Raw genomic sequence first — 13,338 nt, 5'->3', positions numbered from 1 at the left:
ACCACAAAATTTCAAAGCACTGCTAGGCTGATATTAGTTAAGCTACATCAAGTCAGATCCAGCAAGAATCTGGTCTGTGGAGCTTAGTCAGTTCTGCGATTAATGCGTCTTTTTTTTTTTTTTTTTAAACAATAATGCACAGCATGTTTTACTGAAAGCAAAAAGAACTTGCTTAGAGACCAGGAAGTTTTAATCTAGTTCTAAATGAGAGGGATTTTATGAACTACTGCTCATTTTGGACATTATCCCCAAGACAAATTATTACTGGGTACGGTACAGCATCATGAGGCTATCAAGCAAAGATCTCATAGGAAATCATGATCCAGGGCTCTATATCCCTGGCAACAAGAGGCCACGTATAAGAAGATCTTTGAACACAAATTAAATGCAATTGTGCATGTCAGCTTTAGTAAGTTACAGTAAGAAAGATGATAAATTAGCTGCATCAAAGCAATCAATATCCATACACAAACTAAGAGAGAACCTGGTTTGATTTGCATAGTTTACACAATTCACTGCTTCAGAGGTCAAATCTATTTATGGAGTTAAAAAAAAAAAAAACTATTGGGAAAAAAAAAAAGCAGCCCTTGGTATTTTTATAACATGAAAGTAAGTAATATTTCATTAGTACTGATATTTAGACTTTTACAAGATCATTAATAATTCAGATACAATGCAACACAAGGGGATACCACTCAACGGGTGCATCTACACATCGCCCTATGGTGATGTAGCAACATGCTATGTTGCTGTACGGTGTGCATCAGCGAGGTAGCAATCATGTGGGTCTACATGCGATTGCCAGCTGTCATCATAGCAGTGTGCTCCCCAGACCTAGTACGCAGCTACAGCAAGATAGTGGGGAAATCTAAGCATGTGCCACCTGCATGGCGTAGTAATCACCCATACTGCGTCATGCTTTAGTACTTCCAAAAGAAAGTACTAAAGCATGGCACTTTAGCAACATCGCCATACAGCAATGTGTAGACACACCGAACAAGGCTAAATGAAGCTGTACATAGGATATCCTGCCCATGGATCTGTTATCACTAGTAGCGCTTAAGGGAAACAGTTGTTGAAGAAGCTAGAAATACTTCCCGAGTCTACTCCCCTGAAAGTAGATAGTAGCGTCTTCTGACAGAGCATCTAGCTATCACATTAAGCTGATACTACGTTTGAATGTCCAGGACAGTCACAAAAGCCCAACTGTGTGAGGATCAATATTTTGCAGTGTTATGAAGTGCAGTTACTGTACTAGGTATGTGTAGTTTTGGCAATGTTTTTGTACCAACTTTTCTGGAGAAGAGCAAGTTATAGCTGAACGGTAAAGAAGTACTCTTCCAACACACACCAACGGGAGACAAGCTAATGCAAATCCATGTGTTGGATGTAGGAAACCCTTAGGCTATGCTATGCAAGTAATTTTTCCTGTAATCATTGCAACAAAATAAAATAAAAATAAAGAGAGATAAAGGACACAGAGAAACAAATGACTGCCTAGTAAGATTTCTATTTCACAAGAATTAGGCAAGGGTACCATACTATCAGGATCATCAAGAGCAACCCTCTGAACAATGGTTTCCCAACAAGCAAAATGAGAGGCTTGTATAACTGCATTACATAACTGTGCCTAGAACCTGGAGCCTACACTTCTAGTGATACTTGCTGTGCTGTTTCCTGCTTAGTTTTTATTTTGGGATTTACCCTTGATTTTTATCTTAGTCCAGATTAAAACAAAAACAAAAAAGTTTAACTGCAACTGGATACTGAAGTTTAGAACAGTGCTTGCTTCTCAAACTATCCGACGTGGCAGACCGGCAATTTTTTCTCCAGTGGGCCAGGGACCTGTGCCCAATTCAGCCGGTGGCAGCAACTGCGTGTAACAGCACTACGCAAGTGTGTGACCAGCTGTTTCTTTTTCTTTCCTCACCTCGCATGACATGATGTCACCTGGAGTGTTGGAATGTACGAACTGTGGGGCTATGACATATCAATGCTATGCTTCCGAAAATATTTCTCTTTCCTGGCAACTCGCTGAGGACCAGCGACCGGTGGCTCGCGGACTGGTGCCAGTCCACAGACCACCGCTTTGAGAAGCACTGGTTTCGAGCATATCGCAGCTAGATTCTACTGTGAACCAAGCTCTGATTCCAGATGAGCAGAGTCAGGATTTGAGGCAATCATCTGATGTCAATCCAAGCACCCCCATCCACCTCTGTATGCATCAAACCAAGCCCTAAAACAGTAATATAGATTGTGATCTGCTGGTGGTATAATGGGAGACAACCGAGTAGATTTCATTCCATGTTCTACACGTTTGGTCACATGTCTCTGTGCATAGTCTGAGGGAAGATTACTCATTTCTAGCAACTGAACACTTCTTAAAAGAAAAAGAAAAAATACTAACCGCTGATGATCTAGGCTTCTTCATTTTCTCTGTTGGGGAAAAAAGGAGAAACAAGTTTACATAAACCAAAAAGTAATATTTCTTAATGAGATGATGGAAAACAGGTAAAAAAAAAAAAAATCTTAAACCATAAGTCATTAAATATAAACTCAGCATTTTTCAGCAAATTTAAATATTTTATAGGGAAAAAATGTATGTAAAGAACAGAAGTTGTGGCAGTGACATAGGTCTGATGGTGGAGGAAAAATGCAAGCAGCTAGGATTTGTGGGTAATATGTTTTATAGAACCAACTGTACACTTGGTAGAGCTGTAGGCCAGCTTTTGGGGTCCAGACACCCTTTTCCAATATCACCAAAGAGGGTACTTGGTACACAAAAGCTTGTTTACATCCCTACTGACCACACAGTTGATTCAATAAAAGATACCACCCAGAAAGCCCTTTTTAAAAAACAAAACAGAATAGGAAAAAAAAACAACAAGCTTTTGGACATCAAATTGTGCCTTTTCATAGTCTGTAAGAAAGATTCCAAACTTAACTGGTTTTGTATTGCATATCTACAGCAAGACAACCATAAATCAGGAAGTTATACTTATTTTCAGTCTTACAGGTAGGGAACGTTTTTTGGTCCGAGTGCTGAAAACCCCCACAATGCCCACCTTGCAAGGTGCTGAAGTGCCAGCATGCCAGAAAACAAAATGAGGGCAGGGGGTACATAGTAGGAGCCCCTGCCCTCCCACCCTTGCCACCCACCCAAAGCCCCTTTCCCCCCAGCCCAGGCTCACAGCTGGCAGCAGCTCCCCAGAGCCAGGGCTGGCTGCAGCCAGGAGGCTCCAAACAGCTGTGCTGGGCTCTGGAGCCCAGGCATCAGCTCCGAACCAGCGTGTGTACCCACGGGTCAGAGCAGGCAGTGGGGGAGGGGCCCCCGAGGCAGCGCAGCCCCGGTCTCTCCCCTGCTCCGGGCACAGAGCTTGTAACTGGGCTCCGGAGCCCAGGCTCTGGGAAGCTGCAGCAAGCAGGTTGCAAACAGCTGCGCCGGGCTCCACAACTCCGGCACCAGCTCCATGCTGGCAGAGACTGCGCACACTGTCTGCCCCGAGGTGCATGAGCTGTTGCTGCCAGCACTGAGCCAATGCTGGAGCTGTGGAGCCCAGAGCAGCTGTTTGCAGCCTCCTGGCTGCAGCTGGTCCTGGCTTCAGGTAGCTGCTGTCACCTGGGAGCGCGGGCAACAGCCCAGCACGCAGCTGGGATGCTGCAAGCACTAAAGTAAAAGTAAAGAGTGAAAACAAGGTAAAGGCAAATGGAAATAAAAGCTGGATCTTGTAATAAGCTCACACCAAGCTGCACACTGAAAAAGTGCTAAGCTCTGTGGCCTGATCTGGTGAAGCACTGAAGTATATGAAGTAACCTCACCGAAGGCAAAATAAGACTATTTGCATGCTTAACTGCCTTGCTGGTTTTGTTTATGCTTGCTGAGTCTTGAACTCAGCCCACTTTGAGTGGTTTAATCTCCTCCAAGAGATTTTTAGGTCTTGCTTTGGTTACAGTTTAGAAGGCTGCTAGATACTAAGTTTGCCTTTTCTCTGGCAAGGTTCACGTAGACGTATAGCAGCTATCAGCAGTTCTTGTGGGACCACACGCTTAAGTGCACTATCTTAAAAAGACAAAGGTCTAGTACAAGTGAGGAGGTGCACTTTGAAACCCCAAGTTGCAAACTAAACAAATCAGTAACAGATTGAAGTAAACAAAAATATCACTTTCTTCATAATGATGCGTCATGTAATCCATAGTTCACAATACATAAAGATACCCAATAATAGATGCTCTTTAAATTTTAGCACAATGTACTGACTCCCTTCCAATGATTTTTTTACAGTTAATATTTTGACAAATAACTAAATAGTTGTTATGCAGATAAAATAAAATATGGAGAATTAGCACACAAGTCATGCATTTGCTTTTATCAACATTAAAAAGTTTAAAACTGTACCTCAAGTTGTAAACCCACATTTAAGGGACAGTCTCATTTCCAGAGTTTTTGCGGGGTTTTTTGTTTTTGGTAAAAGTTTGAGTATAAACAATTTGGCCTCATCAGTACTCATAAGATACAATTCCATGAAGTACAGTTAACATGAACAGGGGTCTTTCAGAGTTAATTATTGCTGATCCATGTTAGTGTCCCCCGTCCCACAAAAACAAAAACTTTCAGCAGGCATTGAATCCTCAAGCATTTATTTCCCTCTCTCTTTTTTTTTTTTTTTTTTTCCCCTCCTGAACTGCACCTTGTTTCCCTACCTGGCAAAAACTAAAGTCCAGTATCCACATCATCAACTAAGACGGAAGTTTTCATACTCTTTGATCTGCGTTATCCAGATTTGTATCTGGTGAACCCTCTGAGTTTAATAAAATCCCGGGGGGGGGAGGAGGAAAGACGTGTTCCTGTGACATCTGAGGAACTTACTTGGGTCTAACATTTATGCCTTGGAAATGATTAATTGAATACAAGCCCTTCCATGACTTGTATTCCGTACATTATTCTTTTGAGGGATATGGAAGCAACATCTTTCACAGGTTGTTGCACTGATCCAGTCTGAGAATGTTTCACATGGGATATTTCACCTTTTTTAAAACTGAGCAGTAACTGTTGTAGCTCTGACTTGCTCCTTGACAGTTTATAATCTCAGTCTCAGGCACCCATTCTCTTTCACCAGAGTTTCTTGAATACTCTATGGCCAAGATTTTCAAAATAAGAGTGTAAATAGGACTGCCAAAGCCACAGTTAGATACCTCAGCAAGGGGCCTAAACATGACTTTTTCAAAAGTGCTGCTCATCTGCCAATTTCCCTCAATTAAATTATTATTTTTTATACATCAGCCTTCGTTTTATACAGAAATCAGGGCATTTATAGACATGCTCTAGGAGACGGGGTGGGAAAGGGGTGCTTTAATTAGTGCAGTTCCGAGAGCCATGCTAATTAAAGCACCCGGAACATCACGTGCATCAGCATCTATGCACTGAAAAATGTCAGCAGGGTGCTTTTAACTAAAACTCCAGTGAGCTTTAGTTAAAAGTGCCCCGTTGACATTTCTCAGCGCAGGGACTCCAATGCACATGATGCTGGAGTCTGCTGGAGCATGGTAATTACCCCACTCCAGCAGACCCTATTAACTGAGTCTGCTCCAATGCGCTGCAATTACAGCATGTTGGAGCAGCCTCTGGGCACTTGTATACGAGCCCTCAGTGTCCTTCCTACATTGGTTTCTTAAGCTTGCCATCCTGTTCATACATCTCTCTTCCAGAAGTGCCATTGCTGACATGAATGAGCAGTTTAGCGGTCCTTGACTGTGTAATTTGTCAGAGATTCTCACATCCACTTTTGCTGCAATGGAGCCCATGGATAATTTTTCCCCTCCCTTAATGTTTGGGGAAAGCAGCAGGGAGAAAGCAAAAGCAGGTGTCAGTAAAGTTAGCCCACAGAAGCCAGGAAGCATTTCCAGTTTCTATTGTTATTCTGGACTCCAACTTATAAAATTTGTTCGGGGAAATGTTTTTTCTGACCTCCACCCCAGAAGGCAGTGACTAGTATTCCCTGCCCTGACCATTTTCTATGGAAAGTGAATGCTTGGTTAATTTCTTCCCATTGCAAAAGAGCATTCCTCAGAAAGCAGGCTCTGTTCCTACCATCTTATAGTTTCCAAAATATTTTTATGGTTTAAAAGCAAGAGACACAAGACACCTTTAATTCTCTGGTTAAACACCAAACCAATCTAAACTAGTTATTTATGGACGGGTTCATCCTTTGAGAAAAGCATCTGCTTGGATTATCCATTTCACACTCAGAGACACACTAAGTGGAAAGAAATGTGGGTATATTTTCAACCAAAGGACTGAAGTTTCCATCTCTTGTTACCAATCATGCAGATTATGTTATGTACCAGTGCTCAGCATCTGCATCCAGGCTGAAGCAGTGGACAATTCAGCATTTGTCTAATGCAGGGGTGGGCAAAATGCAGCCCAGGGGCCAGATGCAGCCCACCAGGCCTGTGGGGCCCCTTAATATAAATTTTCTAATTTTTTTTTTTTTTTTTTTTTTTTTTTTAATCTGCCCTGGGCTGCCCATCATGCAGCCCTCAATGGCTTGCCAAAACTCAGTAAGCAGCCCTCTGCCCAAACTAATTGCCTGCCCCTGGTCTAACGCCCTGGCTTCAGAATTGGTCAGCCCCTGATCCTGCTAACTGTTACACTCATTCCCATCTCCTCTGAACACATCTTTTCTTGTGTTCTGAAAACAGTCTCAAGCAGCCTACACACAATGGTTAGGCTGTTAACTGTTACTTGGTCAATTAGGCCACCCAGGGGATCCTTACCCTTGGGTCAGTCATGCCTAGACTTTGCTGTGCCTCAGCTCCCCTCATGTAGAGTTAGCATAATACACCCCTATCCCACAGGTGGGCTTCTGAGAAGTACAACAAAAGGTGCTCAGATACTATGGTAATACTGGGTCAGATGCACCCAGTTGATACCATTAACTAAACAAGGGATGAATGGAATTTTAGCACAATTCCAGCATGTACCAGAACAAAAATCCCTGACGTTAAGCACAGTCAAACTAAGCTGCTTCTCATCTACAACAGCATACTCAGTTGCATCAATCAGTGTAGGTTAAGTGGCAAGCACAGATGAGCCTTTTGGCCATCCTCACAAGAGGGGAAAGAAAAAAAAAAGTGGCCAACATGATTTAAACGGGGGGGGGGGGGGGGGGACAACACATGACCTGTGACCCGAGCCATGGGACATTGCTGCATACAGCATGCCAGCCTCAGCTAAGAAGTACTGGAATTGAGGCAGGAGCCTCCCAGAGCAAAGCAGGATGCTGCTGCATGAGGTAGCAGGTGTTACTGCCAAGAGACAGATTAATCCTCCCCTGGCCCTGCAGCTGCTACCAAATTAAGGGCTTTGGATCTTCATCCACCATACAAGACCGCAGCAGTAGTAGGGCCAAGTTACCTTGGCTTTTGGCAGTGACAACTCTTCCCTCAGCAGCCTCCTACCTCCATGTTGGCACCCCAAGCACAAACTCTACCACATACACCTGGAAGGGGATAGAGGGAGCAGGGAATCACAGCAGCACTTGGGCAGGGCTAGGGCTTAATTTGTGGCATGCCTGCTGAAAAGTTGCCCACTACAGCTTTAAGCCTACAACAGAGTTGTCAGAGTTAGGACTTTAATGCATTACTAAACAGCCTAGCCAATGTGGGTTCAAACCCACTTTTTCTTTCTTAGCAAAGATGAATCCTTAGGATGCAGCAGTCATGCCAATAAGTGAAGGAAGCAGCAGACAGGCACCAGTGCTGCTCTCCAGCTCTCTGCCACAGCTGGGGGGGGGGAGGAGGAGGAGAGGAAAGGAAAAAGCCAGCCTTCCCCTCTGAGGTGGATGGAAGAACCCATTGACCTACTTCTTCAGCCTAGAGATGAGGAAAGAGGGGAATGCACCCATCCCTTGGGTGGGACTGGTGAAATAACTTCCTCCCATGGTCCTTCCTGGTCCCCAGACTCCTAATTGCAGAGATGGCTCATCCCACACTCTCCTGCCAGGGAAAGGACAAGAAGTGAGCAGGAATGAAGTCTGCCTTGCCAACATGCTGCCTTCATTTTTCAGCTCCAAACTGGAAGTTCCTCAGTTAGCCATAAGGCAACACCACGCTTCTCACTCTGCCTATTCCAAGACATTAATATTAAATACAATGAAATATTTTAGCAAAGCCCTGCAGTGTCAGGCACAACCACCTACAGCCAACAAGGGAATTCCTCATTTCTATACAGGCTATCCAAGGGTAATGCTTCCCAAACTTTTCCTCAGCGTGGCCCCTCACTCCCTACCCAGAGCCTCCCACCCCCATTTGGATTCATGACCCACAGTTTGTGACCTTAATTCCTAGGACAGCCATTCCCAAGCCAACAGGGAGGGACAGATACAGATAAAACGATGTTCCCCCTATAACACCATGCACTTCAAGGGCAGGGAACAGGGAGCAGCAGGTACCGCTGAAACACAATATTATTTCTGCCTTGCCAGAATTCCCAGGCTGGCAGCGCACGTGTCCCCCCAGAGCTTTCACTCTCCCCTCTATTTGTTAGCCCAGATTTTGATTTCTTTCCCTACAGAAAGCTACAGATGGGGCGGGGGACCAGGAGAGAAGGGGGAAGTCTGGGGAAGCCGAAGCCGGGGAAGCACCGGCAGCTGCTCCAGGTGCTGCTGACATCCGGGGCCACAAGCAGAGGCACCGCCGAGCCGGGAGCGGCTCCGCTGAGCTCCCCAGCGCCCGCGCCTGCCCGGCTCGCGGGGACGGGACGGGACGGGACTGACAGAGAGGACCGCGGAGAGGGGGGTGGCGGGGCAGGCGCCCGCCCGCCCGCACCTACCCATGGGGGTGCCTGCGCAGCTCCTGCTGGTGCTGGTGTCGGGGCAGGAAGGCAGATGTGCTGCTGAGCGCCGGCTTTAAGGGCAGCGTCAGCCCCGTGCACGGGGCAGGTGCGGGCGGGGGCCGGGCAGGGCAGGGCCGCTCCGCGCCGCGCCGCCCTTTCCCGGCGGCTGGCGCGGGCCTGGGCGGGGTGGGAAGAGCCAAGGAGGGGACACACGCGCACGCACGAGATAGGGTAGACTGCCTTCGCGCACACACACGGGTAACCCCTCCCCCAATACACACAGACGCACACACTAGGGTAGACCTCCACACACACATGAGACATCTCCTCTCCATGTGACACGTGTGGAGCCTGTGTGCTGGGGGTGGGGGCTGGGACCGGCGGTGTGATGTCCATGGGGAGCTCTAGGGTTTTGCAGAGGGCAGGGGTCCCACACAGTGCTGCACATGTACTTCACTTGGAAAGAGCCTGGGAGTTCCCCACTAGGCCTGGCCCTGGGCTATGTTGACACAAACAAATACAGCTTCATTGGGAGAAGTTACAAGCAGGCCACAGGGCTGTGAAATAGGAGCTGCGAGACCAGGAGCAGCTAATGGGCAGCAAAGGCCAACTCCATTGGTGGAACATGAAGACCACGAAGGAGAAGAGTGGGTGGCTGACACTGGGGGAATGAAGAGCTCTGAAGGGATCAGGGAGGTGGTAATAAGCTGCAAAGTAAAGCAACTCCTTCAGCTGCGTGACTAGAAATGTTGTTGCCAGGGCCAGCAGTTAGTGTCAAACCCTGGCCAAACAGGAATCAAAGGGGAGCGCAGGTGCACCACTGCACGTTCCTGCATCTGCTCCTGGTTGCATCTCACTCCACAGTGCCTCTGCCCTCAGTCTGGCCAGCCACAAAACTGGCAATGGAAGACTCATGTGCGAGTAGCTCCTTGGCATGGCAGCAGAGACAGGCTTGCTTTCAGGTGTAATTAATATTTAAACTTGATTGCTGAACCTGTTCTTGACTTTGTCGTGTTGACTCTACTAACAAGGTCACTTGTGTTTCATTAGCATTGCTCACTCTAGAAGTGCTTAGATAGTGGATCACAGCCCTTCCTTTTCATGAATGTTTTGAAAGCTTAATCCAGAGGAGCTCAAGGTGTTGAGCCAGGTACTTTATACCGGACTGCACCATGAGTTGCAACCAATGTCAAAGGAAGGAGAGGAAGAGAGCTTATCTCCAGGCTGCAGAAGGGATCAGAGGGTGCAGGTCAAGGAAGGGAAGGGGATACACCAGACTGAGCTGCTTGAATTGGATCCCCTATGCTGCAGTCTGGATCTAGTCACTTTGGGGACCAATCCAGCCAGCAGACCATAGGTTGAGCACCATAAATCCATAAATGCTGAAGAGTGCAGTTCTACCTGCAAAGTTTTTCTATAAATTAAACTAAAGACCCCATTGCAATTATTGCCCTACATAATATTTTATATATATGTTGACCATTTGACATTCAACAGTGCTACTTGTTGGATAGTAAAGGACAGTTCAAAATGAGCAAGGGTAGCACAACCTGCTCCTAGGTGGAGCCCAGTAACCTAACTTCCAACTGTGAAGGTAGGAGTTATGTTCTTTTGGTTCTGATGGTAATTTATGCTGTGTGAGCTGGCACCCATTATCAATAGCATGTATGCACACACATGCATGTGGTGTGTTTGTTTTACCAACACCCCTTCTCTCAAGTGTAAGCTACTTCTCTGATGTCCCCCATTCTGCCTGTTGTTAGCAATGTGTGTTGTGGCCAAACTTTTGAAAAGTAGAAAAGACTGGAGTGCCTCATTTTTTTTCAGTGCCTAGATGCTTGAAAAGGGCATGCTTTTTAGAAAGAGAAGAAAAATCAAGCCTTTTAAAGATATCTCAGTTTGGGCATCCCAAAAGTAAGATTAAAAAAAAAAGTCTGTACCACTTTATGAAAATTTTGGCTTTAAAAAAATTCCCATTTCTCAGTTAAAATTCAAGATGTGCAAAGACATTATCAGAGAACCATGTTAGTCTGGAGTCAGAAGGCAAGGTAGATTTCCACCTTTGTAGACTAACTAAATCAGAGATGCATAAACTTTCATAAGCAGAGGGCTTACCTCATCAGATGCTGTGAAGGGACTGCACAATTGCTGCTTTCTTTTTAGCAGCCCTGCTTCCTGAAGTAGCTATAGAGTTGGTAGTGGGCAAAATGCAGTGTTTTGAGCATAATGTCTTTTGACTCTTAGAGCCAATGATGACAAATCTATAGATACAATCTGCTGTTGCGGGTTGCTGCTTCTGTAGCTTAGTCAGGTACCTGTTTAAATCAAGGCCTCTAATCATAATAGACCTACATTGTGACATAATGGTTCCTAGGTTTCTGGAACAAAGCTACATGGAATTCTGTGGGAAGTCTGAAGAACACAGAAATATATGGTGTCTTGCCTGGCATCACAAAGTGAAGTGTAACTAATACATGGACTTGGCCCTAGAAGGTAAAAAGATTTTTTTAAATGGTCATTTTCTCAAAGAGCTAAGTAAGGAATGAGATACTAAAGCATAGGGCCAGAATGAGGAGCAGCTGCTGGCCCCTAACAGTGGCATACCATGGGGTGGGAAGGGGCCATGGCTCCTGGGCACCAGCTGGGGGGCGGGAGGGGGGCACCGGCTGGAGAGGCTGGGGTGCCTCCCATGATTTGTGTGTGGCCCACCACCTGCCAGGCAGGTTGTGGCTTTCTTTGGCTGCTCTGGCTGGAAATTCCAGCCACCACCCCTCCCCCCTGCAGCCAGTGTGCTGCACTGCCTAATTCCCCTGCTAAAGTGCCATAGGGTGGAAGGCAGGGCCCCGCACCCTGCTCAGATCATCCCCGGGGTAGGAGGGACCGCAAATATGAGCATTGGCCCTCGGGTGCCAGAGACCCACAGTACCCCACTGGCCCCTAACTTCTGAAAGTACTTGGGAGGAAGGCAGGTGCAGAGACATTAGGAAGCAGTGACCAGCTGGGACTGGCTGCTGGTCAAGTTATCTTTGAACACAGAGGACTCCTCTTTTTTATTGAAAAAGCATTTTATATGCCTTCTAGCAGTGATAGCAAAGTATTCTGTTAATGAGCACTAGGATTTTAGTCTTTGATCAAAAAAGGAGGTTGCATCTTAGACACTCGTACAGACAGGAGATCGCTTAGTTCAGCTCAGGTAAGTTAGCATAACTCTTGACATCTGTGAGGCCATTTTCTACTTTTGCCAGTTTCATTGAAAGTTCGTAGTGAGGATTTATATTTCTGAATGTGGCCTCTTTAACCTAGTTCAAGAGATGTACTGTCCACCATGATTACTAAAAATAATAATAATATGAAGACAATGTTCCTTTGTCCTACCAAGCTTTGAACTTGACACCAAAGGAAACGGTGCCTTTTCAAGGCATGATACAATTCTTCAATGTTAGTAACCCAGAACCAGCAAAATAGTTGGAAGAGATTTAATGTACCTGCTCTGGGTGCCGTCAGATTTCAAGGCTGAGGAATGAATTGCACTCCGTGATACAAACAATGTTAGAAGGTACAATGTGTGATTTTTTTTTTTTAAGGTTGTGTAGGTTTTAGTTGCAAGTTATCCTCTCCAAGATGATAGCCTAGCACAAACAACATGTTCAGATACATGGGTGGGAATTGTTACTAATGGGTTATCCTAGTTTGTCATTGAGTGCCACTCAGTAGTGTAGCATGAGGTGGGTGAGCAGGGCACATAACCTGGGTGTCGCATAAGGGGAGGGGCACCAGAAGGAGCAGGAATTGTGGGGGGCACTTCCCCCCACCCCCAGGGCTACTGCTTACCTCACTGATGCCAGCCGCTGTGATGCCCATTGCCAGTAGAGGCAATGGGTGTCAGAGTGCAAGGCATTCTGGGAAAGGTTTGTAGCACAGCAGTAGAGTTTATTGTTGCTCGGGAGAACCTCCATTTTTTGCCTACAAATTCAGCTTCCCTGCCTCAGACATGGGCTTCATCAGCAAAAAACCCAAAAACCAATAAAGTGAAAGTCCCCCTCTGCCAGCAGCAAACTTTATTGTGACTCTAGAGAACTATAATTCCCAGAATGCCTTGCACTCTATGACACTGCCAGGCTCTCTGCTTGCTGCTGTTCCTGTACTTGAAACTGAAAAGTTGTGGGGGAAATGGGAGAGGGTGGGAGAGAGTTGCCCTGGGCACAGTGTTTCCATATTATGCCTCTGGTCACTTGGTTTGAAGTTTTATGAAAGTCAGTAGGATCATCATCATCTCATGCCGCATTGCTGGGATGCAAGCTGATGAATAATATTTTTTTTTTTTTTGGTGCGTTAGTAATTGTTCACAGACTGACTCATCAAATTGGATGAAGTGAGCAGCAATATAAATCCCAGAGTATTAAAGGAGATTGAGAGAAATGAGTACTGTTTCACTTAGATTACATTTCCCATATTTAAAAAAAAAAGTTTGAATCAGAGTTTTTGATTCAGAACTAACAAAAGTT

The 13,338-nt window shown here is 45.7% G+C and overlaps 1 protein-coding gene across 2 annotated transcripts in view; it reads right to left on the bottom strand.

Annotated features, from left to right (window-relative positions):
* Positions 1-8,960, bottom strand: part of SLC15A1 (solute carrier family 15 member 1) — a 55,682-nt gene extending 46,722 nt beyond the window's left edge. Inside the window, exons 1-2 of one of the 2 annotated variants that reach the window (XM_014600492.3) lie at positions 8,831-8,960; positions 2,408-2,436 (exon numbers count right to left, since the gene is read on the bottom strand). In XM_014600492.3, coding sequence (XP_014455978.1) covers positions 2,408-2,436; positions 8,831-8,834 — 33 coding nt within the window. In that variant the 5' untranslated portion in view covers positions 8,835-8,960. Of the gene's footprint in view, positions 1-2,407; positions 2,437-7,863; positions 7,887-8,830 lie in introns of those variants that run through there. The other variant, XM_059721110.1, reaches the window with a different exon arrangement.
* Positions 8,961-13,338: the final 4,378 nt, after the last annotated feature.

This window comes from Alligator mississippiensis, chromosome 1 (genome assembly GCF_030867095.1).
Source record: "Alligator mississippiensis isolate rAllMis1 chromosome 1, rAllMis1, whole genome shotgun sequence".
In the NCBI taxonomy this organism is placed as follows: domain Eukaryota; kingdom Metazoa; phylum Chordata; order Crocodylia; family Alligatoridae; genus Alligator; species Alligator mississippiensis.
The sequence above is the reverse complement of the archived record's forward strand: the minus strand, read 5'-3'. Positions and strand labels throughout refer to the sequence as shown.